Source organism: Electrona antarctica (genome assembly GCF_951216825.1).
Source record: "Electrona antarctica genome assembly, chromosome: 10".
NCBI classification, from domain to species: domain Eukaryota; kingdom Metazoa; phylum Chordata; class Actinopteri; order Myctophiformes; family Myctophidae; genus Electrona; species Electrona antarctica.
Window position 1 is genome coordinate 51767460 of NC_136791.1, and position 27527 is coordinate 51794986.

At 44.0% G+C, this 27527-nt stretch overlaps 1 protein-coding gene across 3 annotated transcripts in view; it reads right to left on the reverse strand.

Annotated features, from left to right (window-relative positions):
* Nucleotides 1–2291: 2291 nt before the first annotated feature.
* LOC306931690 (pleckstrin homology domain-containing family A member 1-like) overlaps nucleotides 2292–27527 on the reverse strand; it is a 31029-nt gene continuing 5793 nt past the window's right edge. The window contains exons 2-14 of one of the 3 annotated variants that reach the window (XM_079513237.1): nucleotides 27194–27467; nucleotides 25405–25461; nucleotides 25244–25289; nucleotides 18730–18827; nucleotides 16760–16891; nucleotides 15397–15537; nucleotides 14668–14736; nucleotides 12988–13052; nucleotides 12737–12800; nucleotides 12074–12163; nucleotides 6606–6679; nucleotides 5489–5563; nucleotides 4271–4647 (exon numbers count right to left, since the gene is read on the reverse strand). In XM_079513237.1, coding sequence (XP_079369363.1) covers nucleotides 4404–4647; nucleotides 5489–5563; nucleotides 6606–6679; nucleotides 12074–12163; nucleotides 12737–12800; nucleotides 12988–13052; nucleotides 14668–14736; nucleotides 15397–15537; nucleotides 16760–16891; nucleotides 18730–18827; nucleotides 25244–25289; nucleotides 25405–25461; nucleotides 27194–27337 — 1299 coding nt within the window. In that variant the 5' untranslated portion in view covers nucleotides 27338–27467 and the 3' untranslated portion in view covers nucleotides 4271–4403. Of the gene's footprint in view, nucleotides 4648–5488; nucleotides 5564–6605; nucleotides 6680–12073; nucleotides 12164–12736; nucleotides 12801–12987; nucleotides 13053–14667; nucleotides 14737–15396; nucleotides 15538–16759; nucleotides 16892–18729; nucleotides 18828–25243; nucleotides 25290–25404; nucleotides 25462–27193; nucleotides 27468–27527 lie in introns of all 3 variants that reach the window. The other 2 variants (XM_079513239.1, XM_079513238.1) reach the window with 2 other exon arrangements.

Sequence of the window (27527 nt, forward strand, 5' to 3'; positions counted from 1 at the left end):
GTGTGCGTATGAGGACCGCAATGGGAGATAAACTGGAATTTATTGCAGCATATCAAATAGTTCTAACATGTGTTAAAACTATTTTTAACTTTTCAAATAAACTAAATGATCAGCATGAGGCTACACAGTGATCTGTACACCAAACATCTGAGGCATCTATGAGGATATCACAGCATCTGAGGCTACATGTTGCAAACAGACGCATGCACGCATAGTCAATGTTGACCCTTTAATTACTTTTATGTCCACCTCTTCCAAAAGCCAACTTTCCAGAAATGACAAAAAACAGATTTTCCCACCAAAGGCAGTATATTTTTTCAGTTTCTATTTTTTGCACCAAATCAGTGTCAGCTTTTTGCAGCAAACCACCAATTCAATACAAACCACATTTCTAAACAATGTCTTGTTTGCGTTTGATCACATGGTCCTCATTTCTTTTGTCCGTTGGCCATTGGATGTTTGTGCATGTCAACATTTAGTTTATAAACAATTGATGTATTGGTGAAAGGCAATATGCCCATGCTTTGCCATGGATCTGCAATCTGTTGAAATAAAAATGCTGTCTAAATATCCCAATTGTTCCCACAAGAGGGCAGTGTAAGCTTTGCTGAGTGCTAGAGCAAATACAGTGATAGTGCAATGACTGTAGGCAAACTCCTTGAATTCTATCTTACATTCGACATATAATTAAGACAATGTCTCACACCCCCCCCCCCCCCCCCCCTCCACTTGGGAGAGATAGGAGATCGTAAAAGCTATATTTACAAAACTTGGAGGTTCATAAACTAGATGCCCCTCGGGGCACAGGTCTCCACCAGGGCAGGTCAGGTTATGGCCTCCTGGTGGCACTATAATAGGCCAATGTGAAAAGGGTGCTAATCCACCTGTTGGTGGAGCTATAACAGGCCAATGTGAAAAGGGTGGATATATTCCTGTCTAGTAGGAAAGTCCGTGAAAGATTTCACATAAATTGCACGCTGCGTTCATGATTTGAGGCTTTTTGTTCAAAACGGGCCAATCCTGCAAACTTTGAAGGCCAATGTTAGCCAATTAGGATGGAATATGAAATATCGGACAGATCCGTCTTGAACACATGTGACTATAGAGATGGTGTGTAACGATTTGTGGGATTTTTGGACAGAATCTGGAAGAGTAATATTAAAAAAAAGTTTTTCAAAAGTCGGCCTCCTGGTGGCGCTATAACAGGCAGTCCTGGAAAATTTGGGGCAGAGGTTCATCGTTGCCACACACACACACACACACACACACACACACACACACACACACACACACACACACACACACACACACACACACACACACACACACACACACACACACACACACACACACACACACACACACACACACACACACACACACACACACGCCACACTCCCCATGCCTTCGGCCTGGTGGAGATAATTACGAAACTTAATTGCAAAAGAATTACATCAGTCGGCTCAAAATACATACAGTACATCAATACAATCTAAATCTAATTAATTACTCACACTGTACATAATTTGGTGTTCATATATTCGAACGGTTAAAGACTAGTGAGTCCAATTTCTATTCTATTTTTCTTGTGCTCCGGAGAGAGATTAAAAACTCATCAGTAAAACCCCTAAGCACATTCACAATGAGTTTATTTTATTTTTTTCCAAGTCAAAAGCTATATTTACAAAACTTGGAGGTTCATAAACTAGATGCCCCTCGGGGCACAGGTCTCCACCAGGGCAGGTCAGGTTATGGCCTCCTGGTGGCGCTATAATAGGCCAATGTGAAAAGGGTGCTAATCCACCTGTTGGTGGAGCTGAAAAGGGTGGATATATTCCTGTCTAGTAGGAAAGTCTGTGAAAGATTTCACATAAATTGCACGCTGCGTTCATGATTGGCCTACTGCAAGCTTTGAAGGCCAATGTTAGCCAATTAGGATGGAATATGAAATATCGGACAGATCCGTCTTGAACACGTGACTATAGAGATGGTGTGTAACGATTTGTGGGATTTTTGGACAGAATCTGGAAGAGTAATATGGAAAATTTGGGGCAGAGGTTCATCGTTGCCATCCAGGGAGTGTGGTGCACACACACACACACACCACACACACACCACACCACACACACCTATTAAATCTACACACACCTATTAAATCTAATTAATTACTCACACTGTACATAATTTGGTGTTCATATATTCGAACGGTTAAAGACTAGTGAGTCCAATTTCTATTCTAATTTTCTTGTGCTCCGGAGAGAGATTAAAAACTCATCAGTAAAACCCCTAAGCACATTCACAATGTGTTTATTTTTTTTCCAAGTCATCCACATAATAAATAAAGACAATTCAAACCAATTACACAAGACAGAAAAGGGGTGAAATAGCTTGGCTTTGTGTGGTACGGGGCTGACATGAAGCAGGCACTTTATTAATGGCTAGTTATTATTACTTAGCAGGACTACGGTTAGGATTTATTTTTTAAATTAAGTCCATTTAGCAGTAGCCTACTATTGGGGTAACCTTTATTTGGCAACACAGGTAAAGAACAATGCCAGGAAACATCTAAGAGCACACCAACATAATATATCTACACACACACACTCTTGCAACAGAAAGCCAATCCCTGGACATTGTTAAAATTGTAGCATGCAAGGGACAAGTATCTGAGCTAATCTTTGTTGTTAAGTTAAACCCATAACCATTTAAAACATTTAAGTTGTTTGAGGACTTCATGTGTGCCTATTTGCCAAGCTTCTAAGAGAATGGTGTGGATTGAAGATAACGTACGCGTCCAGTCGGCTGAAGAATTAAGATGTAAAGTGTATACACAGGCAAATGTCACGCCAGTTTCTTGTCAATGCATGGCTGTTGGATCGGTTTCCATTGTGTGTATATGTATTCATATGTGGCTGGGGTTTTTTTAAAGTGTGAATTGATTCTATACTAGAACTGCTACTTAACCCATTTTGGGCGGGAACCCCTTTTGGCGTTTTAAACATTGTTATAATTTAGCTATTGAAAAATAGCAGATCTACAAGCTCATAGCGCGCCACTCGGTGGCGCGCTACAAGCTTGTAGGTCTGCCATTTTTGAAAAATCGTGAAAATATTTATTTCAGAAAACTGGAGGATTTAGAAGATTTTTTTTAAATTTTGAGGTCAGGCCTAAATGGGTTAAATGAATGCCCATTATGGGATATATATATATATATATATATATATATATAATGAATGACTATTTTGCACAAGGCATCTGCACAGTTTACTAAGGATTGTTGAATTTTGCCTGATTAAAGTACACATAAGGCGACATTAAATTAATTCAAATAAAAAAAGCTGACGAAGTCAGTGGTACCGTTCCTCAATGTGTATGTCAGTGACAATGGAATAACACTCTGTACACCAAGTCATTGTGGCTGCATATATGGTCACAGAGACAGGTTCTAAAACACAAACCATGACCTAGCGGTGACTTTGAAATACAAGACATGAAACAGATTTAGTCTTAGACTAGATTTGGGATTTTGGAAATTTGCCTAAAATGCATCACACCAAGTCCAGAGTACTACAATTAAAATGACTGAGCGTATGAAAGCACCGCACAGATTTGGATATTAGTACAGCGATTAGAGAAGCGGTGAACATCGAGTCTTGGATTCAAGTACTCTTTTCAGTCATCAGGAAGTAGCTTGCACCCTTTAAAAGCTCCCTTATTTACTTGGCACAAAATGGTTCGTAAAAATACCGGGCCCCACAAATATTGTCGAGCAAATCTTTGTGCACTTAAGCCAGCTGGTTATGCAGGTTAAAATAAAGTTCTCTCATTGCAATTTTAATAGCCACAAGCAAACTAACGTGTCATTACATTTTCCCCCTCTCGGACAACGTTGACTATGGGTAAATAAATAAAATACATTTTAATACAAGGGCAGGCAGGTGGAGAGGGGCTGGGTGAATAGCAGGTTGTCTTTGGCGCACACAACCAGTTAAGTTCAATGCCGGCCCCAGCTGTTTGGCTCACACTAACGGGATCTTGCAGAGAGAACATCTCGGATTAGTGTTCTAGTCGTACACTCGGTCCGCCATCAGCTTTGGCTTGAAATCCAGTGCCAGTGCTTTCCTAACACAACGTAGTGTTTTTCCTTGTGGTCTACGTAAGGTTCTACCTGTGCCATGCCAGTCCAGGCCAGAGAGTATTTTAAACAATTTTAAGTAGAAATTACGTGAGGAAGGCGAGGGAACTACAAACTGCTGGTCAGACCTGGCTCACCGGCAGGTCGGCATCCTCCAGGTTCAGGGTCGTTTGCAGAGCACAAGGCTCATAGCTGCTGCGCCGGCGCCATGGTGACTCCAAGTCGGTGGTCGTGACGGGGGCGGCGGTGAACAATGACGGCTCGCAGCTCACTTCGCCAGGCGGGTCTCCTGCAGAGACAGGCGCGCTGGGTTGTGACTGGGCCGTGGCAGCAGGCTCATGAAGTGCTCGCTGTCCCACGCCAGGCTGCGGGCATGTGCTGCCCGCGAGAGCAGGCCCCCCGTGCCCCCGCTCTGGGTAACCGGGTGGCACGGCAGATATGGGCGAGCGAGGGGCGGGGGGCCCCGCTGGGCTGCGGTAGAATGTGGAAGGGGAGGAGCGGCCACCGTGTTCCTGAGGTGGAGGGAGTGAGAGGGATAGAAAAAGAGAAAGGGGAGATATTAGACAAACGGTGAGACAAAAAAAATACATGATGTGTTAGACGAGCAGGTTTTGTTTATGTTTTCAAAGAGCGAGAGATAGTTACAGACTCAGTTTAGCACCAGAGCTGCAGTGTGGAGCCTGACGCAGCCTGTAGTAGAGTTGAGTTTTCAAAGTAGTAGGTAGTTTCAGTAGTAGATGCTGAAGAAAGGAGCCACGATAGACTGGTGGTGGTAGTTGTAGTAGTAGTTGTAGTTGTAGTAGTAGTAGTAATAGTAGCAGAAGTAGAAGTAGCAAAGTAGTAATAGTATTAACAGCAGCAGGAAGTAGATTATAGCTTGGTAGTGGCAGAGGATAGCAGAAGAAGAGAGAAGTGTCTTAGGAAGCGGTGGTCAGTTGTTTGCAGGCCTTGTTTTTTCACAGCTTGTCACTGTCAGATTTCACTCTCTGAAAGACAAGATGAGATGGGGGGGGGGGGGGGGGGGGCAGCAGAGATCGGAAATGCATAAAATAAAATAAAAGGGGGGGAAAAGGGATTAGCCACTGAGCAGTTTGAGAGAGGTGAGTGACGACAACAAAGCATCAAGTTTGCTGCAAAACATGCAATTGTGTGCTAGTAAGGGTTCTCCCAAATGCGTGGAAGAAGTCAGTATTTCACGACCGTTAAAACTTCACTATTTCTGCATTGCGGTTTTAGTGTTTTTAGTAAAGGAGAAGGGTAGAGGAGAGGAGCAGGGTTATCGTTTTGATGTGTGTGTGTGTGTGTGTGTGTGTGTGTGTGTGTGAGAGAGAGGTGAGAGAAGAGTCGACATACAGGCAGCGGACAGGAGGGAGGAGGAGAGACAAGCAGGATGTCACACATCTAAGACAGGTACACAGCTGCAGCAAACTGCAGAGATGGAAAGAACAGGGCCGTGAAGGAGGAATAAGAAACAAAGAAAGATAGAGAGAGAGTGAAAGACACAAATACCAAAGTGATACAGAAAGTGAGAAAGGAAACTGGAAATAGGGAGAGGGAGGAGGAGGGGGTGTGTGCAACAGATTTTCACGGCCGGCAGGATGTCCAAGTAGCCAGTGCGGTGTCTGCCTGTTGTGCGCATGTTTGCCACTTGCATACCGTGCACGCCTGTGTGTGTGCGTGCGTGATCATATGTAGAACTGTCTTCTCAGTAATGGAAAGAGGGCTGAGGTGAAGCCTATGTGAAATAAGCTATGAGGAGCCGGTTAGAGCCAATGACTGCAGAAGGTCCTTCCAGTGGTTACATGACCGTTAGAAAAGCTCTGTTCAGCAACTCACATCAGTGCATGGTGCAATAATGTGCGTCGAAACGCTTTCATGCATTTTGAGAGGCTCGAGGTGCGCTTAATTTTCCCTTCGCCATGCTCCTTTGGGCGACAGGACGTCATGTGAGGGAGAAGTTGAATCAAACGCACCTCACTGGTATATGAAATTATGCTTAACGGTGATATTAAAAGCGTAACCTGGCCCTAGAGCTGGCTGTGAGGGCGCAGAATGGAATGGAGCAGGAACTGCACTTCAATCCAGAAGTGTAGAAAAGTGTGGAATTAAAAAGAGCTGTAGCGAAAAGGAGAAAGAGAACAGTGGGCAAGAGGAGCAGCGAGGAGAGAGGGGTGAAGGAAGGGATTGTTGGGTTCGTTGCAGCCGTACAGAGGGTTGCGTTTTTTTCTTAGGAAAAGGAGTGTTGGGACTGGGAAGGGATAAAGCGATCCAACCCACTCTCCCTGTGCGGTCTAAAACAAAACAAAACAAAACAAAACAAAACAAAACTTAACAAAAAAATAAAATATAAACGGCCAGCCAAGTGAGCGGAAACAAAGTATTAAAAAAAATAATAATAATAATAAAGGGCGAGCTTTTTAGTTTTTTTTATAAAAGGGCAAGGTTGGGGGGGTGGGGCTTTAGGACGTACGTGCTGCTGCACTCCCCGATTCGGGACGTATACCTCTGTATACAGGGGTTCGACAGCCGTCTGGTCTGCCGCATCTGCAACAACACAGTGCAAAGCTGGATTAGAGCAGAGGGGCCGTCCGCCCACAGGGAAGAGAATGACAGAAGAAAGGAAGGAAGGAAAGAAAGATAAAAAATACGAATAAGACTGAGAGGGAAAGGGATGAGAAAAGAGTTGGGTGGGGGTGGGGGGGAGTGAGAAAGAAATTAAAAGAGTCCAAGGTAAAGAAACACAGAGCAGTAAAGTAGTTACAGGTTACTACCTAACCATGGAGGACAACATACCCTCTGCAGTCAATACTGTGTATCTGGCTTTATACCTGTGCCCTGCATTCTACATGAATGCTAGCTTTCCTGTGTGTGTGTGTGTATGCAGGTTGAGTGGCTCTGAACATTAGGAACCTGGGAAGGTTATAGGACATATAAAGGCAGTAGTAGTTTGGGCTGCACCGACTTATTGCTGAGCACAGATGGAGAAACAACCACAAGCCGTTTACTGAGGCTAGTAGAAACCGAGACAACAGAAGAGAGTTGGTACCAAAAAGAAGGGGGGGGGGGGAAAGGATGGAGGAGAGGGAACCCGAGCATGCAGTTGCTCCCCTAGTTAGACCCCCGATCATGGAGTGCAGAGGCGGGTTGTTGAAGTCACACGGTTCAAGTTTTAAAACAAGTCCACAAACAACGTGTGTTTGTCTAAAATCCCAGATTTGAGTCACAAATAGGATAATCTCATGTCAAGTTTATTTCTAAAGTTTTTTTCTTTTAATCTGCATTTGAAAATTTGAAAAGAAAATGTATGTGAGTTTGCAACAGAGTTGTGCTTGCTAGAACATCCTTTTGGATTAAACATACCACAAATGGAGCCACCTTTTTGTCTGTTGCCATGTACAATGACTGCCATTGATATACGTATATTGTATAACATACTGTACAAGTGTACATGATCGATGTTTTATGAATTAACTCCTCCTCAACAAAAAGTTCAGAAACGTTATTTCGGTTGATTATTTCTCCCCTTCAATAACACTCATTGGTATTCCCGAGTAGTCACTAGTCAGCTTTAGAAAGAGGTGCAACTTTAAGGATTGTGCATTCGTGGAAGGAATGAGCAACACAGCGAACCATGCTGGCAGCAGTCCCCCAAACAATGCAATATTCTTCTGTTGATATACCATATTTTATACAATACCAAATTGAAGGGGATAAATAATCGACAAAATAATTTGTGGAGACAGCAACTAGAGCACTGATCAAACAGATTTTAACAAGCAAATCGGGATCGACTCCCATGGGAAGTGGGGCAGACACAAAATTACAGGCCATTTAGCCGTTGTCATTTCATTACTTCATTTCATTCTACTCAAACCTTTCCCATTCGTAAAAAAGACTTGATAGGAGTGGACCAACACATATAGTAGGCCAGTCTTGGGCTTGCTTTCTAATATGAATAAGATTTAATTAAATGTCCATGGCTTGCTACATGAATAGGAACATACATAGTTCTGTCTCTTCAAAATGTACGTCATACAGTGGCGCACAAAGTGAAAAGACATGTTCTAGCTGTCTAACCCGAACACAAATTATCGTCAGAATTTAACAAATATCCAGATGAAAAAAGCTATCTTGGCAATGAATTGGTCTGTGTAATGTAATGACTTAGGGGCCATCCAGACGAGGACGTATTCTGCGTTACCCGGGGAAGTATTTAGCTGATCTGCCCTGTCTGACACACAGAGACTGGGGGGGACTTAACTGGCTAATTTTGAAACCACCTTCCAGAGTGGGAAAGTTTGGAGACACGACTTTGTCGTCTCCATGTGTACAGAGAATGCCACTTATTTGCTGAAATGGTGACGCAATAGTCCCCTCGCCCCCTCCAAACTAACCTCACGTCACCAGGCTTTCCACCTCCAGTATCACTCACAGCTATTTTATATTTGCAAATAATGTCTATAAATCTCTTCTCCGAAAATAGCCGATCTGCAGCCATGCAGTGAGCTTGTAGAGGAGCTATTTTCGGAGAACAGATATAGCCTAAATCAGGGGTGGGCAACTGGCGGCCCGGGGGCCACATGCGGCCCCCACCTTCACTTAATGTGGCCCTCAGGTTAATGTCAGGATACTGATTGAGTTTACAATTCCACAACATGCAAACATGACCCGCTTTAATTACTTCAGTCTAAATTAGTAGCTCATTGCTCAACACAAGTATAATTAAAAGGAATTTGAAATTACATAAACATGTTAATTTTCAGGATTCCAATTCAAAAATAGTAAAAAATAATTCAACATTTCAATTCGAATATAGCAAAAATAGCCGATCTACAAGTTCAAAACGCGTCGCAGCGCGACGCGTTTTGAGCTTGTAGATCGGCTATTTTTGCGACGACAGTAATATATGGCCCTAGGGAGTGAGTGTGGAAATATAGTGGCCCTCTCCATCGTCAAAGTTGCCCACCCCTGGCCTAAATTATGGTGATTACCAATCTGGAAAGACAAGAAAAAAATGGATGATCTTCTACATTATTGTTACTATTAAATGGTGTAGTCACAGTGTAGCATAGATTAGTATATAGGCTATACAAGATAGGCTGTCTGTCTGTCCGTTCCTCTCAGGCAGGTCTGACTGCGCAGTGCACACAGCATGCATGGACCTCGTCAAAGTGCTTCGTCTTCTTGGGTGGAAATTAAACATTCTTTGTGTAACTTCAAAACGGCTTTGCATTGAGAGACCCCAGGTAGGATAAACACATTGTTTACTGTCCATATTCTTCTATAAAACGGCCTGTTTTCACTGTTTCTAATTGCTCTTTTGTATACTTTTGTATAGCCTATGTGCAATCAATGTTTAGCGCTGTGCTGCGCAGCAGGTGGAATCAATCTAAACGAGCAATTATCTGACATTCAGAGGTGTTGCGCACCAGCGAATATATATTCAATCTCCAAAGTTCACAATGCATCATGCCGCCCCTCGTTGTGAGCTTTAAGATTCGCAAACGATGAATCTCATGCTTATGTATACTTTGTAGCCTACTTCTGGCAGAAGAGGATATAAAAATTGTAATGATTTGTAATGAAAAAGAAAGAAAAACATCAGCTACTGTTGATTATGCCCATGCATGCCTACTGAATGATTATGCCACAATGCCACATAATGCATTTAGCCTACAATACACAGCTTTCTCTGGGTGTCTCTACCGCTCTCGTCTGGACTACATGCATAATTAACATAACCGCAATATGGACGCAGGAAAGTTTTATATCGTTTACAAACTTGCGCGGCTAACAGCCCCGAGCCGTTCGGGTGGAAGGCACCTTAAAAGTGAGCTAGTGGTGCAGGAGTTGTGCAGTTCTATAAAGCAGGGGTTCTCAACCCGTGGGTCGCGACCCCTCGGGGGGGGGTCGCCAAATTATTTTAGGGGGTCCCCAAATTATTTTCAAAAAAAAAAAAAAAAAAAACGATTTTTCAAAAATAGCAGACCTACAAGCTCGTAGCGCGCCACTCGGTGGCGCGCTATGAGCTTGTAGATCTGCTATTTTTCAATAGCTAAATTATAACAATGCTTAAAACACCAAAAGGGGTTCCCGCCCAAAATGGTTTAAGGTTATTGTAGCAGTCAATTTATATTGGGGGTCGGGAGGGGGCGGGGCGGGGGTCCCGAGACATTGCCAAAGCATTTCCGGGGGTCCCCGGCCAAAAACGTTGAGAACCCCTGCAATACACAACTACATGCATAATTAACATAACCGCAATATGGACGCAGGAAAGTTTTATATCGTTTACAAACTTGCGCGGCTAACAGCCCGAGCCGTTCGGGTGGAAGGCACCTTAAAAGTGAGCTAGTGGTGCAGGAGTTGTGCAGTTCTATAAAGCACTGGTCAGTGCAGTTTATTTTTCTTTTCTTTAAAGAAGAGAAGCTGGCTGTGGGAGCGGCGCAGGGCCTCGCGCTCTGTCCCCTCTGCACCGTCGCCCCCTTCATGCTGGAGGGGGAGTTGTGCCATTAGATGCAAACAAGTTTGTACAAAATCGGGTCCGGGCACCTAGGCTGCTAATGCAGCCTACTCAGGAATTATGCCCTGCACGTTCATGCAATACCCATTTCTAAATGCACTTTGCTGTCAGAGTACCCATTATGTTACCCACTATACAACCCAACTAAATATGGAAATTCTGATGTCATCACAAACTTAAAAGTGAGCTAGTGGTGCAGGAGTTGTGCAGTTCTATAAAGCACTGGTCAGTGCAGTTTCTTTTTCTTTTCTTTAATGTTTGAAATTGCTTGGTTGCTTAAATGCCTGTTTAACACCTTATAAGTCTGTACTATAAAAATAAATGACTACATGGACTGGATAGTAGATTTTGGACATATCCTTCTGCATGTTGTACCTATAGGCTGCTTGCAAGAACAAAATTGATTAACCTCTTCGTTGACCATGGTTACCCCAAGGGTCTATACTTGTCTTGGTCGTCTCCTTTTTCCCCCTCTACACGAATATCTTTGCCACAACATGTTGTGAATGGTTGCGAGTCCGTATATTTGCCATTTTCATGTAGTTAAACAGATTATAATGAATGACTTATTCATGCTGCCAATAAATATAACAGTGCCGGTCATGCAAGGCAACAATGACACGGTTGACACCACTTCCTTTTTGGAATATTCAGATTTATAGCCAGTCTAAAAAAAAAACCCTCTTCTTCCTCATTATCGGACAAAGTGACTCACTGTCTTGCTGATTATGCTGAATACCCAAAATGGCAAGGGACCAACACCCAATTCATGCAGTATCACCTATACAGAATAAGGTACCCTTATTTGGACTGACTAATTTGGTCCACAATTGTGTTCGAGAATAAGGTAATTTCCAAGTCATTGCACCCCGAGGTCATGCAGCAAGTCTCAGCGTAAAAAGATAGGGAGTCTGCACACAGCTCTGCTCCAGTGTTTAGTTTTTATTGCCAAAACACTGTCATTTTACAGGCAACAATGTTTTGGCCATTGTTGGCCTTCATCAGGTGAGGCGATACAAGTCTTCCCCTTATGCACGACGTGCAAGTCCAAGTCAAGTAAGGAATTAGTCCAGGCTCCTGAATCAGTCTCAAGACTTTGTGAGTCAAGTCCAAGTCATGTTATGTTATGCTTCTAGTGGACATGGGTATTGTAGTCCAAGTCTGTTATGCTTCTAGTGGACATGGGTATTGTAGTCCAAGTCTGTTATGCTTCTAGTGGACATGGGTATTGTAGTCCAAGTCTGTTATGCTTCTAGTGGACATGGGTATTGTAGTCCAAGTCTGTTATGCTTCTAGTGGACATGGGTATTGTAGTCCAAGTCTGTTATGCTTCTAGTGGACATGGGTATTGTAGTCCAAGTCTGTTATGCTTCTAGTGGACATGGGTATTGTAGTGTAGTGCAGTGCGAGACACATACCGTAGCAGCAGACCTGCCAGGGCCCCGCTGGGCCACAATAGCCCCCGACACAGCCTTGATCCAGCTGTGCATCTCCTCTGGACTGTCCGCCTGGTGGAGAGACACATGGGACAAGGTTCAAGGTCTTTATTAATGTCCCAGAAGGGCAATCAGGTTTACAGCAAAAGTAGTGGTTTAAAACATACAAACAATACAGGACAACAACAGACATGAGACACCATAGCATAAACAGAGGTCTGGGCGCATCTAGTGCAGGTATAGAATCAAAGAAGAAAGGCTACATTCAGAAAAAGTGCTAGAATATAAAGTGCCGGCATAAAGTGCTTGTTTCAGCATCGTCATCATCACATTACATGTTACTGGCTGTTGTTGACGGCACGAATCGAGGCAGGGACAAAGGAGTGCTTATATCTGTTGTTTTTGACAACGGGGGCACCCAGACGACGGCCCATGGGACAAAGAGATAGAGTTTGGGCGGGTGTTGAGTGAGTGAGACGGGACAAAAGTGGGGGGACAAAAAGAAAGGAGAGAGAGAGAGCAGAAGCGATAGACAGTCGGCGTTAAGGAAAAGAAGGGAGTATAAACAATACAGAGTTTAGCGTGAGCATCGCAGCACTGTGATGCCTAATAACATGCACGTTGCCTTCAGAATGGACATTCTACCTGTATATAGAAGGTCCTTGACGTGGTGACCACTTCAAACAGGTTGTCCCTCATCATGATGTCACTACAACGACCGAGGGGGGGAAACAAAAACAAAATCCCATTACAACCATGTCAGAAAATACACCTGAGCTACACTTTAACAAGCAAAGACAAAGACTACATTTCTTCAGACAGTAAATCTTTGTGGAGAGTTTTTCTGTCTTTCTTGTAATATAAGATCAGGTGAATGCTGGGACTTGTTAGAACACCTCTGTTTGCACTCCTGGACTTTGTGCACTTCCTTGAGTGGGATCATTCGCAGCGGTTCCTTCTCCTGAAGACACAAAGAGAAAACACAAATAATAGCATCGCAGTGCAGATTTAAAGAGTCGATGAAGAAACTGACTGCATGAACAATGTGCTTTTATCAATATTGCCGTACATGTGAGAATGCTAAAAAAGAAAAGAAAAGGAAAACCAATATGAGAAACGGGAACCTGGCCTAATTCGCAAATGAAGCATTTTTAATGACAATGTAATAAAAACAAATCACACTCATGTGAAGTGAGGGGCACTCTTATCATATATCACATTCCGTGCTCAGCCAATCAAATCATCACAAAAGTCATCCCAGCCAATCACTTTTCTGCCCTCACTTTTATCTTCAATATGTACTTTGCTCAGCCAATCAAATCGCTATGAGGTGATCAGCCAATCACAAGCCAATGTTTGTGTTCACACAGACCCACAAAGCTGGGCATAGGAGGGGCTAGTGCCCCTCATAAATAGGCAGCAACATCATTGACAACAATTTATTGACTTAAGGTACACATCACAGTACAGTGGTCCTGCTTAAAGGTATATTCAGTGATTTCACTTAATTCAAATATCACTTATTTTTTCTTATTTTTTGGATAATCCTCCCTACTATAAAGTGTGCTGACCATATAAGGAGTTCCTCCCTATCCCCAGTGAGCCCCTGGGGTCAAAAAACCCTAGTTTCGGTTTGGGCTTTGGGTGGCAAAGCCTTCATCCAATCAGGATAAGAGGGGCCTTCCTCCAATCATGATCGAGTGGGACGGGCCTTGGTGCACATGCTGTTGGTCTGTTGTACTTCCCCCACTGTAGAGCGTGTGCATGTGCACATCTCGTTACCGGGTGGACCGGGTATTTTTCCAAATCACCCAAATCACTGAATGCTCCTTTAATTAGGGCTCACAAGATAACTTTAACTAGTAACTACTCATCTGGTAATTAGAACTTCTAGCCAGTAGCACAGCTAGAGAGGACACTACAGAGTCGAAAGTTGATGGCCTTGCTGATAACCAGGCAGATGGTGTCGAATAAGGACTGGCCCAAATGCGGACAGGAGTAGAGCAGCTAGCTGTTGTGTGTGTGTGTGTGTGTGTGTGTGTGTGTGTGTGTGTGTGTGTGTGTGTGTGTGTGTGTGTGTGTCAGGACAAGCTAGGACATAAGAAGTGGAGGTTCCAAATTCCATGGTGTAGGGCTGTAACATGTTGGGACTTGGGAGAGTGTGTGTTTGTGCCGTTTCTCCTGGCTTAACCCATTCAGGCCTGACGTCGAAATTTAAAAAAAAAAAGTTTTCTAAATCATGACAATTTTCGGAAAGATTTGAGGCACATTTTAACGATTTAAAAAAAATAGCAGACCTACAAGTTCATAGCGCGCCACTCGGTGGCGCGCTATGAGCTTGTAGATCTGCTATTTTTCAATAGCTAAATTATAACAATGTTTAAAACACCAAAACGGGTTCCCGCCCCAAAATGGGTTAATGGTTAATGTGGTTAAACGCTAACGTGACATGGATGCGTTCCAGGTCTCAATGGATTAAGGCTGTGTGGGCGGAATCAAAGCCACATGTTGCCACCACTGCACGCTGTTGTATTGAAGACAAGTCCTCCCAAAATCATGAAATAAAAGTGAATTACCAGATCCGATTTGAAATAACTCATTGCATTTTCTTCCAGCAGGAAATATCGCCTCTTCCAGTTCCTCATCTGGGGAGAGAGAAACAAAATGTTAGTATTGACAATTTTGGCTGGCAAAGATGAAAATACAAAATAGACATTGGATTTGTTGTGAGCAAAATGTATCTTGACTTAGCATCAATGAAGGTTTCTAAAAATGTAGTACAATTCTCTCTTGCTGAGTATTGTGTAATGAGGAGGACACCAGCAAATCCCCCTTTCTAATTAATTTCTACTGGATTTCTTTCTTTGGCCAGCCCACAGGGGCTTTCCCCAACAGAGCCAGGGGCCTAATTTCATGGTGTTGGCCAAGCATAGATACCAGAGTACAGTAGTAGTATGACCATTTTTTTATCCCACGATTTTGTAACCCATTTTTCACCCGTGTCGATTATCTAATGTGATCCTGGGCTCTACACACCCTCCGCCAACCTAGTCCCCATATATGGGGGACATGGGGAGAGCAACGGACTTGAACTCATGCTTCCTTCATGCCTGAGTGTCCAAGTTGCTCCTTTACACCTGACAGGGGGGAGTTTCCCTGGTTGGCCGTAGCGCGTGGAAGGAACACGTTATTCCAACCAGTTCCTTTCCCCTCCATCAGGCGCCCCGGCTGGCCAGGGGGAGGCAGTTTAGAGACCAGGAAAAATGTGTTTTTATGTCTTATGAATGATCCTGAACACAACTCACCACAGCTCCCTGCTTGACGCAGTAGCCAGATTTGATGACTGTCTGGTCCTGAGACGGTCTTCCCAGGAAGTAGGGCAGCTGGCTGTGGGAGCGGCGCAGGGCCTCGCGCTCTGTCCCCTCTGCACCGTCGCCCCCTTCATGCTGGAGGGGGAGTTGTGCCATTAGATGCAAACAAGTTTGTACAAAATCGGCCCGGAAGGCTAGGGTAGCGTGGTCCGGGCACCTAGGCTGCTAATGCAGCCTACTCAGGAATTATGCCCCGCACATTCATGCAATACCCATTTCTAAATGTACTTTGCTGTCAGAGTACCCATTATGTTACCCACTATACAACCCAACTAAATATGGAAATTCTGATGTCATCACAAACTGATGACATCCCCCGGACCAAACACTCAAGAGATTTGGTGCATTCTCCATAGGTCCAATCAGACAATCAAGACAATCCACGGACAATCAGACACATACACAAGTTTTTGTTGGTTATCAGAAACCGTTGGTCTGACCAAATTGCCACATGGCACTGCTTACCCCTGGGTCACCTGGGAGACACACGACAGTCACAGTCGGTTGGACGGCGCCCAGACAGATTTTGTCAATTAAAAGATGTAGATGCAGGTAGATGTAATGATTTTTGCTCAGATCAGGTTTTTTGGGACAGATCCCGATCACCGATATCTTTCCTCACGATCGGCCTATACCGATCTTGTGCGTACAGGGAGAATTTGAATATTCCAAAATGATTATGTCAAAACCCACGTCAAAACAGTTCCTCTGTGTATGGGGAGGAAGGGGAGAATGTTTAGGCCTGTCACAAAGATGCAAAGCGACTATACAGTATAATCTGATTGACTTTTATACTACTTAAATTATATAAAAGATCGGTTTCTCCGGTGGCTGATCGATCAGAGCTCTTCTATTTGCCTACATTGATGTCAAGTACAAAATTATGGTAAATGCTCATGATAAGTTATGATATGGAACCAAGTCAAGCATTTACATTTTGAAATGTTTCATTATTTATTTTGTCAATCGATTCATTGTTTAATCTCTAGTGTACATGTATCCGTCTAGTTAACCCATTTTGTAGCGGGAACCCCTTTTGGTGTTAGCATTATGTTATGCTTTAGCTATTGAAAAATAGCAGATCTACAAGCTCGTAGCGCGCCACCGAGTGGTGCGCTACAAGCTTGTAGGTCTGCTATTTTTGAAAAGTTGAAGAACGACTGACATAGAAACATAGCTTTTTCAGAAAACTGTCAGGATGTAGAAGACATTTTTAGAATCTGATCTCAGGTCAAAATGGGTTAAATTTGTTGACTGGTTGATGGCATGTGTATGTGCAGAAATGTATTCCATTTACCTGCGTCTGAGTAATGATCGGGACACCTCCTATGATCTCCGTCTTGTAGGAGACCTGTTTCTTGGGCCCTGCGACATCCAGCGAGGCCTTCTGGTTCTCTGCATTCTGCTGGCTGTCACATGTCTTTGGGACCTGTGTGGGGGAAGAGAACACACACCAATTCAACCAAAATATTCAGGCACATTCAAAGGTTTCCTGTCATAGCACAGGTATGACGCAGAAATGAGACTTTCAGTAGTGCAGGGGTTCTCAACGTTTTTGGCCGGGGACCCCCGGAAATGCTTTGGCAATGTCTCGGGACCCCCGCCCCGCCCCGCCCCCTCCCGACCCCCAATATAAATTGACTGCTACAATAACCTTAAACCATTTTGGGCGGGAACCCCTTTTGGTGTTTTAAGCATTGTTATAATTTAGCTATTGAAAAATAGCAGATCTACAAGCTCATAGCGCGCCACCGAGTGGCGCGCTACGAGCTTGTAGGTCTGCTATTTTTTTTTAATCGTGAAAATAAAATTTAAAAAAAATAAATCTTTTTTTTTTTTTTGAAAATAATTTGGCGACCCCCCGAGGGGTCGCGACCCACGGGTTGAGAACCCCTGCAGTAGTGTGTCCAACTGGGTTCACACATTCACACCATTCTGTCGCTGTACGGACTGAACTTGACGGGCCTGTTCGTTTCACAATGCATCCCAACCCTCTCTGGTAGCCATTTCCTCAGAGGCCTAGTGCGTGGTAGGACGCATAAGAGCACGGTGGAAATACTCCTCTTTCCCGCAAACCGGGGCAACATTCAACAACAATACAAGGCATCCTGTTAGTCATGCTCTGACTCACTATCTGATGGCTCGAACGGTCCACTCACTTATTTGTGTATAATAGAAATTAAATAATGGCTGCTCCAAAAAGCATTCAACCTAAGCTCAAACCACAAGAGAACAAAGGGAAGTGTTTTGTGTGCATGAGAGTGTTAAGATGAGTCGTGTTATTCTGCATGCATTTGTACTTTGTAGTGCATGCTTCTGTGTACAAGTCTGTATGCATGCATGTGTTTATGTGTGCTGTGCATTTCTGTGTGTGCATGCTTTTGTATGCATTAGGTGTGCTGTGCGTATTGTGTGTGTGTGTGTGTATGTGTGTGTGTAATACCGGAGAACTCGCCAGTTTACCAAGTCGCCATGGCGAAAATCCTTCATCAATGTCTTCATCGTTACGCTAACATGCTGTCTTCATCAGTGTAGTATGTCAAACTCACAGATGTTATAGTTCATTTACAAAGTGATCAAATTATTTTGTGCAATTAAATGGTCAGCTAGATCAGGGGTTCTCAACCCGTGGGTCGCGACCCCTCGGGGGGGGGGGGGGGGGGTCGCCAAATTATTTTAGGGGGTCCCCAAATTATTAAAAAAAAAAAAAAAAAGGGGGTTTTTTAAATTTTATTTTCACGATTTTTCAAAAATAGCAGACCTACAAGCTCGTAGCTCGAGCTTGTAGATCTGCTATTTTTCAATAGCTAAATTATAACATAATGCTTAAAACACCAAAAGGGGTTCCCGCCCAAAATGGTTTAAGGTTATTGTAGCAGTCAATTTATATTGGGGGTCGGGAGGGGGCGGGGCGGGGGTCCCGAGACATTGCCAAAGCATTTCCGGGGGTCCCCGGCCAAAAACGTTGAGAACCCCTGAGCTAGATGATGATAAAAAGGTGAGTATGTGAATACCAATGATAAGTAGGCCTGCCATTTCAGGAATTGTTTACTAATTTAAACTTTTAGCATTCCTACTTTCTCTAGTGTTAACTCTAAACAACTATCCTCTCTCTCTCTCTCAATTCAATGCAATTTAAATTAAGTAAGTTGGTAAACTGACGGGTTTTCCGAATACGTGTGTGTGTGTGTGTGTGTGTGTGTGTGTGTGTGTGTGTGTGTGTGTGTGTGTGTGTGTGTGTGTGGTGTGCGTGCGCGTCTCTCTCACAGTGATCTTGGTTGCTTTGTTGAGTGCGTTGACCCAGTCTACCAGGTCCTGCTGGTCGTTGGCTTGCAGGAAGAACTTCCTCATCCCTGCATTGATGACTGTTGCATGACATGAGCACAAACAATGGTAACAAGAGTAAGCGTCATCACCAGTGGAAGAGAAAAAAATAAAATACAAGTGCTGTACTGTAGAACACGCAGTCACTCCATCCATTTACACTTGTCAGCAATGGTTCAGTTAATGTAAGAAGATTATTACATTTTGACATGAAGATATTGTCCCATACCTAGCATTTTCGCACCTAGATTTGCCATGTTTCCAACAATACAACAATTTAGAGGAGATGTAGTGGTGATAACAAAGGACCCCCTTTTTTTCCTCTTTCCTATTTTTGATCCCATTTTTCACCCGGTACCAGTTGCCTAAGCTGTTGCCTCTGACAACCTATAGGCAGAGGCCCGAACTGAGCTCATGCTTTATGAGGAGTGAGCAGGCCGCTTCTTATCACCTGACAGGGGAGAGGTTTCCCCAGTAGGATGTAGTGTGTGAAAGGAATACGTTATTTCAACCCTAGGGGACACAGGGAGAATATGCAAAGGCCTGACGAAGACCCGAATGGGTTGGAACGTTGTTTCTCTTCAATCTAATACAAAGTTTGGAGCTCAAGACCGGTGTGCAAACGTCATCTCCTCTCATAAGAATATGCAAAGGCCCTTTCGCCAACCCCACCTATGGTATATGACATACATACAGCGTCCCCGGCGGGAATTGAACCCGGGACCTTCTAGCTGTGAGGTGACAGCGCTACCGACTGCACCACCGTCAGCTCATCTTTTCTGATAAAACGGAACCAAACTCGAGTGATGAGCGATTGTTACCCATGTGCTCTGTGCGCTGCAGATTTGAGAGTTGGCCAACTACTACTGCATACGCGGTAGGGCATTCACTTCTAGTCATTTTTACTAGTTGACTAGTTGCCTAGTTTACTAGTCGACTAGTTGTTTAACTACCTATTATGTAAAAAATAAAATAAATTAAAACAAATAACCTTTTTTTCTTTATTTTTTAAATAAATATTTGTAAAAAACTGTGTACATGGTGACTATAACTATAATCTACCTGATCTTGAGGCCTACAAAATCGGGGGGGAAATAAAAAATAAAAAAATAAACTTTTTTTTTTCTTTTTTCTTATCAACTAGTCAACTAGTACCATCAAAGTAGACTAGTGGATTTACTAGTCGACTAGTAAACTAGTCGACTAGTTGCTTAATGCCCTAATACGCGTGCTGTCTGACCATCCAGCCTGGTGTAGCTAATAGGATGGGGCGTATTGAGATCACGGCTCCATTAACCATGGACAAGTGGAACTGGAAAAAGTGAGAGAGAAGCCTGGGAGCAAACTCTCTCCCTGCACTACTACTACTGTCCTCACTTACACTGGATGACCTACTAGCTGGAGGCAATATCAGCCCGCAGTTTACGACACTCACCCATTAACTCATCCATCGCCACTAGGGGGCGCCAAAAGGCCCAGACCGCCACCATATATCTTTTATTTTATTTTATATATTTTAATTTTTTTCAAAAAAAAAGTCTAAAAGAAAAACTAACTTTTTTTTTTCTTTTTTTTTTTACCATGTTATAAAACACGAAAAACACGTCCTTGGCGCTCCAGGACATCATGCAAAAGAAGTTAAATAAGTCCTTGGCTTAACACCATAAGGGCAAAGACCGTTTAACCACTTTCAACCTGGCGTGCCTGTTTTGGTAATGTCAAATTACTGCCCTCACATACACTAGGATGACCTAGCTGGAGGCAATATCAGCCCGCACTCACCCATTAAGACCATAAGGGCAAAAGACCGCTTAACCACTTTCAACCTGGCGTGCCTGTTTGTCATGTCAATACAGGCCAAGTTTTTTTATAATATAAAATAGGGCTTAACCCATTTTGGGGCGGGAACCCCTTTTGGTGTTAGCATTATGTTATGCTTTAGCTATTGAAAAATAGCAGATCTACAAGCTCATAGCGCGCCACCGAGTGGCGCGCTACGAGCTTGTAGGTCTGCTATTTTTGAAAAATCGAAGAACGACATAGAAACATAGCTTTTTCAGAAAACTGTCAGGATGTAGAAGGTCAGAATGGGTTAAGTGATTAAGGATAATAGCACATACCCTGTCTTTCCAGGGCACTATTACATAGCAGTTGTGAAAGTTGGCCTGTGCACAGTGCACACATGCTCTCTCTCTCTCTCTCCCCCTCACACAAACCCTGACACACACCATTATCAATCACAAAGAAGTTTTTGGGTCAACCCCCGATTAGCTATGAATCAGTGATTTAGGCACTGAAAGCATCGCTTATGCCTCTCCTCCTCTCTCTAGTCTACATCCTTTCATCCATCCCCCCTCTCTTGACCCATCGTCCAAACCCCAAAGTCCCTCTCTGTCTCTCTCTTCCACTGCACGAAGATAAATTACATTAAAGCTTGACTGGTAAGTCAGGGTGAAACGAGCTGCAAATAGCTCAAACTTTGTGACACAATGGAGATAATTCTTTCTGGTTCCCTCCGAGTGTGTGTGTGTGTGTGTGTGTGTGTGCATGCAACTCTGTCTGCACCAGCTCTTGGGACACATGCAAAGCCTCACTCTCTCATGCCCTCCTCGTTCTCTCCATCTCATTCAGAGAGGACCAATATGAACAACTAAGGAGAATGTACCCCGTTAGCCTACTAAGACTATAAAAGTTAGGCTCACACGTATAATGCTGGGGGGGGGGGGGGGGGGGAAACTCTACAGAGTAAAATAAATCCAGGTGATTCGCTGAAGTGCGGTGGAGGATTAGAAACATGTTTAAACATGATGTATTGCAAATGTAATGATGTATTTTGTTAAAGTAAAAAAATGACATATTACAAAAACATATGTCTTACAATGCCTCTACATTCTGTAAACATCAAAAGTGGACAAGACAATCAATGAATTGTTGTATTGAAAATAGCCGATCTACAAGCTCACAGCGCGCCATGGTGCGAGCTTGAAGATCACCAGGCCGAAGGCATGGGGAGAGAGTATGTTTTGCACACCGTCCGTCCGTGTGTCTGTTACCAGCTATTATACAACAGGTCGTTTCGAGGAATCTGATTGGTTGAAACAGCCTTCTAGCCTTCAAACGAGCACCACTGCACACCTAATCAAAACAAATAATTCAGCTGCTCTGTTTTCCCAGAGCGCCGCAAACTCAGTGGCTAGGCTAGCTAGTTTCTTGGGACATTTGTGGTCGTACTTCAGTGATGCTTGCGGAACTCGACTACGTCTCGTTCCTGACAGCATCACTGTCGTGGCAATAATCACGTTAAACCACACCCTCTCGTGTTATATTGCTTAAATCTCCGGCATCATTAACCCGGTCGATGCCAAACTTTGCACACACACTCCCTAGATGCCAACGATGAACCTCTGCCCCAAATCTTCCAGAACGGCCTGTTATAGCACCACCAGGAGGCCGACTTCCATTTTTTTCCAAGGAAGTTGAAATGCTTTAGCGCCTCCCCTGGTCGAATTCTCCAACTGACTCCAGTTCAGTCGACATGCACACACCACACGCACACGTAAGCACAACACAACTTCCTTGAAAAACATGGAAGCGGCTGACTTAACAAGCTATGTAAACCCCATGATGTAAACGCTCGTTTAACCGTTTAAACTTGGATTTTCTTTGCCGTTCCTAAATTCAAATTAGTTTTAGACCATTAGCGGACCTTCTCTTTTTGGATACAATGTGCAGAAAAGGGTAAGCAGCGTTCTTTTTTCTGAACCGCAGTGGGAGGGGACGTGACTGGAGCCTGTGGGTGAAGTTATGTGGCCGCCGTCCACACAATCAACTGAGCGTGGAGAAAGTTACAAAGCACAATTTTGCTCCAAGGTAAGTTGTTTGTTGTTTATTAGACAATTGATTTAACCATTGTTTAGTAAAGGTTGACGTTAATAGTATGATTTAGTAGCAGGGAGGGTGAACGAGTGATGCCAGCGCCACTGCTGCCTCCTCCACCTCCAGAACATTGACATGTGCATGTGCGCACCCACAGGAAAAGGAATAAAAAGAAAATGCCCCAAACGTTCTGGGTACTTATGAAGCACTGTTGCAGGACGCCCAACAGCAACGTTTCACCATGGCGTTATTATAGTATGGATGTTGTTGATATGAATACTTCTATTCCTCTTCGGAAAAACGCCGACATAACACGGTCCTCAGTGGAGGATTGCTGATAGTAGGGGTTGTTGTTTGTCCTGCTTAGCAACGGTATCGGGGCAGGTGCGCGAGTGGGTGGGGCTTACCGCAAGGTCTATTGGCTAACATCGTCTTTCAAAGTTTGCAGGATTGGCCCATTTTGAACAAAAAGCATGAACACAGCGTGCAATTTACGTGAAATCTTTCACACACTTTCCTACTAGGCTGAGGAATATATCCCACCCTTTTCATATTGGCCTGTTATAGCGCCACCAACAGGTGGATTTTTGAAAAACACATTTTTGGAACAAACTGCCTCAAATCATCCAATTGCCATCAAAGGCGTAAGAACAAATGGCACCCTTTTCACATTGGCCTATTATAGCGCCTCCAGGAGGCCACAACCTGACCTGGCCTGGTGGAGACCCGTCTCCCGAGGGGCACTTTATCTAGTTCACAATATATTCTTGTAAGTTTACGTCCCTTCCTAGAAATGCAATTAAAGTCACATGCTTGCAAAATAATAATAATACTCATACTCAAGTATAAAATAATGTACTTAAGTCAGTACTCAAGTGTCCAACACTGGTGGACACAAACCTACAGCACAAAATATGTGTGCAGTTGCGTCAGGCACAGGTGAATCACAAGAACACATGACTTGGTTTGTCTTGGAAACATTATGCACATATCTGCATGCTGGCTGGCAAACACGTCCGCACACATTCATGACTCACAACCTGCCATTCAGAAAGTTTCATTTCGGTCAGATGACGTCCCATAATACTTTCCCTGAAAATGTACAAGTACAATTCCTTTTTTTTTTTTACGATATTTTTTTGCGGCTTACGCCTTTTATTGGTTTTTGAAGGGACAGACAGTAGGCTGACAGGAAACGGGAGAGAGATGGGGGAAGACATGCAGTAAAGGCCGTGTCGGGCTCGGGAGTCGAACCCGCGGCACACTGCGACTGGATTACCAGTCGGGTGCCCAGACGGTTACGCCACCGCCTGGGCCAGTACAATTGCTTTTAAGTCACTGCAGGGAGGTTGTAGCGATCAGTTTAACATGTGGCACGCAAACCGCAGTTTAAAAATATCCTCTCCTACGTTTCTGAATTGGGTTCCGATTAGGATGTCTGCATCCTGTGGAAATCTCAACATGCGAGCCCACACAAATTCACACATAGTCAGGGCAACGCACACGCTCGCACACGCACACAAGGATAAAGGAGGGGGGGGGTTGCTGGTAAACAATAACAGGGGGGGGGGGGTGAAGGTTTGTGCCTCAATAACCTCCCAATGCTATGGGTTGATGGCTCTTGTTTATGCAACATTCATTCTCCGTTCCATTTGTCGAGACTGCACATTGCACAACACAGGGCTGGAGGTCAAGGTATGAATGACTTTAACCCATTCAGGCCTGACGTCGAAATTAAAAAAAAAAAAAGTTTTCTAAATCATGACAATTTTCTGAAAGATTTGAGGCACATTTTAACGATTTTTCAAAAATAAAAGACCTACAAGTTCATAGCGCGCCACTCGGTGGCGCGCTATGAGCTTGTAGATCTGCTATTTTTCAATAGCTAAATTATAACAATGTTTAAAACACCAAAAGGGGTTCCCGCCCCAAAATGGGTTAATGGTTAATGTGGTTAAACGCTAACGTGACATGGATGCGTTCCAGGTCTCAATGGATTAAGCCGGAGTTATAAATTACTTAGTTGTGCATGGGTGTTGTACAGGTCTGTCAACCAATATTCTATATTCAAACCCATATTTGAATACGGGGGAAAAAAGAAGAAAAAGAGAAAGAAACTAACGAACGAACCGCTGAATGTGAAAATTAACGTTTGAACAAAGAAATAATAATCTACCACTGGCCCCTAAACCTTGCACAGCAGCTGGCCTTGTGAGATCACAGAGCCATCCGTTTGCAGACACTTCACGTTACATTCCCTTCCTTGTTCAGCGTCCGCAGACAGACAACAGACAACTTGGATCTATGTTTTATCATGGGTCCCGGGTCTGTTTATCATGACATTCTGGATGCGTTTTTAACTGCGTTTTAAATAAATAAAAACCATTATTGACAACCACCCATAAAGTCAGTGTTACCTGAACAGCTGGCTACCTGATCAACAGAGCGGTGAAAATGTGTGGAATGTCACTCTAGGCTGAGATTGAGGGGTGAGACCAGGACAGTGTGCATTCCTCCCAAAGGCTACAGTGACACACTGACATGCTCCGTGTTTTTGAACATTAATTGTGTGCGTTCTTACCGAAGCAGAACTCTGCCTTAGGCCTCTGCTTCGTGGCATCGCTGACCTACAAGGAAATGGGAGGAGAGGAGACGTGTGCTCATCAGCCATAGAATACTTAAACACCATGAATGTCATGTTTACAAACATCACCTTCTAAAAGCTGCAGGAGCGGGGCTTACCTTTGAGATGTAGGTGAGCTTAAGAGAGCCGACGCAGTCCGTTCCGACGGGCAGGTTCTATGGGCACGAAAAGACTATTAAACCAAACTATTGCATGCCCATTAGAATTTAAAAATAATCACAATTTGGCATTAAGAGCTTTTTCTGGCGGCGGCGGCGGCTCAGGGGTAGAGTGGCTGGATGGTAACCGTGAGGTTGCCAGTTCAAACCCGGGCTCCCCCAGAGTTACTGTCGAAGTGTCCTTGAGCAAGACACTGAACCCCAAATTGCTCCCGATGTGCTAGTTTGTGCCTTGCAAGGTTTCCGCTGCCATCGGTGTATGAATGTGTGTGTGAATGGGTGAATGTAATGCACAATCTCTGTAAAGCGCCTTGGATAAAGGCGCTATATAAATGCACCATTTACCATTTTTCTCTGGAATGAAAAACTTGAATTGTGTGGTGGAAGGGCAAAGGAAACGCTGAATAGCATTTTGTGGCTATGTACATACTGTATGTGTACATGTATACACTCACATAAATGCGACTGAATGAGTCTTTCCATAGCTCTGAACTAGATGATCTAAATTCAATGTCATTACATTTTCAGATTTTTTTTGTAGAGCTATAAAAAGAACAGGACTGAATTATTCAATATATCGCCTGTCCTACATGATTTATGAACAAGTCATGTACTGTAGCAGAACACTGACAAATAAGACATCTTTACTCTGAATAATGTGCTATACATATCCAAACAAAGGAGCGAGGCAGTTGATTGAGTGTGTGTGTGTGTGTGTGTGTGTGTGTGTGTGTGTGTGTGTGTGTGTGTGTGTGTGTGTGTGTGTGTGTGTGTGTGTGTGTGTGTGTGTGCTGCACCCTCACATAGCGGTCTCAGAGCAAACTTGTGTAACTGACTAGATATGTGCATAGGTTTGTAAACTACCCAGAACGCTTTGGATCAAAGTATTTAACTTTACCAGAAGCGCTTACTATCCTGATTGTCAATGGGGCAGCTCACTATCAAATAACTGCTATTAACTAGAACATGCTTGCCAGAGTCCCATTTCTGTAACCTGCGTGTCAATTTCAAACAAATTATTGCTGGTTACTTAATGACTTTTCTCCCTCCTTTGCTGGTGGGCCAGCATGCATGAGGCTACTCTTTACCGACTGCAGACAGCCAAGCCACCACACTGCTGCTAAGCTAACTTTAGCCCTCTGTCGCTACCTGTGTGGTGCCCACACAGGTCACTGGCAAGTAAGCCAACATCAGCCAGTGTGTAATAATTACCTGCGGGTTGCCAGCAAAGATCACTTTTTAACAGCCAAGCGCTACCCATTAGCCCCTGCCGTTACCCTGCAGAGACTCTGTGCAGATTGCTATGGGCTAAGCCAGGGGTTCTCAACGTTTTTGGCCGGGGACCCCCGGAAATGCTTTGGCAATGTCTCGGGACCCCCGCCCCGCCCCCTCCCGACCCCCAATATAAATTGACTGCTACAATAACCTTAAACCATTTTGGGCGGGAACCCCTTTTGGTGTTTTAAGCATTGTTATAATTTAGCTATTTAAAAATAGCAGATCTACAAGCTCATAGCGCGCCACCGAGTGGCGCGCTACGAGCTTGTAGGTCTGCTATTTTTGAAAAATCGTGAAAATAAAATTTTGAAAAAAACCTTTTTTTTTTTTTTTTGAAAATAATTTGGGGACCCCCTAAAATAATTTGGCGACCCACCGAGGGGTCGCGACCCACGGGTTGAGAACCCATGTGCTAAGGGCTAAGCTAACACCAGCCATGCTGCCGTCTCACCTGTGGGTTGTCCATGAACCAGACGAGGCTACCCTGCTGAGGTTCATCCAGGATGAAGTAGCGCCGGAGGAACTTGCCACTGCTCTCATTCTCCTCGATGTCCAGGAAGCCACAGATGCGGTTCTGGCGATCCACGTAAGGCATCTCGACACCGGGACATTCCCTGGCCCAGCTGGGGCCGGGACTGGAGAGGAGATCCGGGAGAGGGGGAGAGGGGAGTGGGAGCAGTGGTGGTGATGGGGAAGTGGACGGCAGCAGGGATCGGGAAGAAATCCTGGAGGGAAAAGAGAGAAGAAAGTGGAGAGGGGTGTGGGTGTGAGGAGAGAGCGTGAGG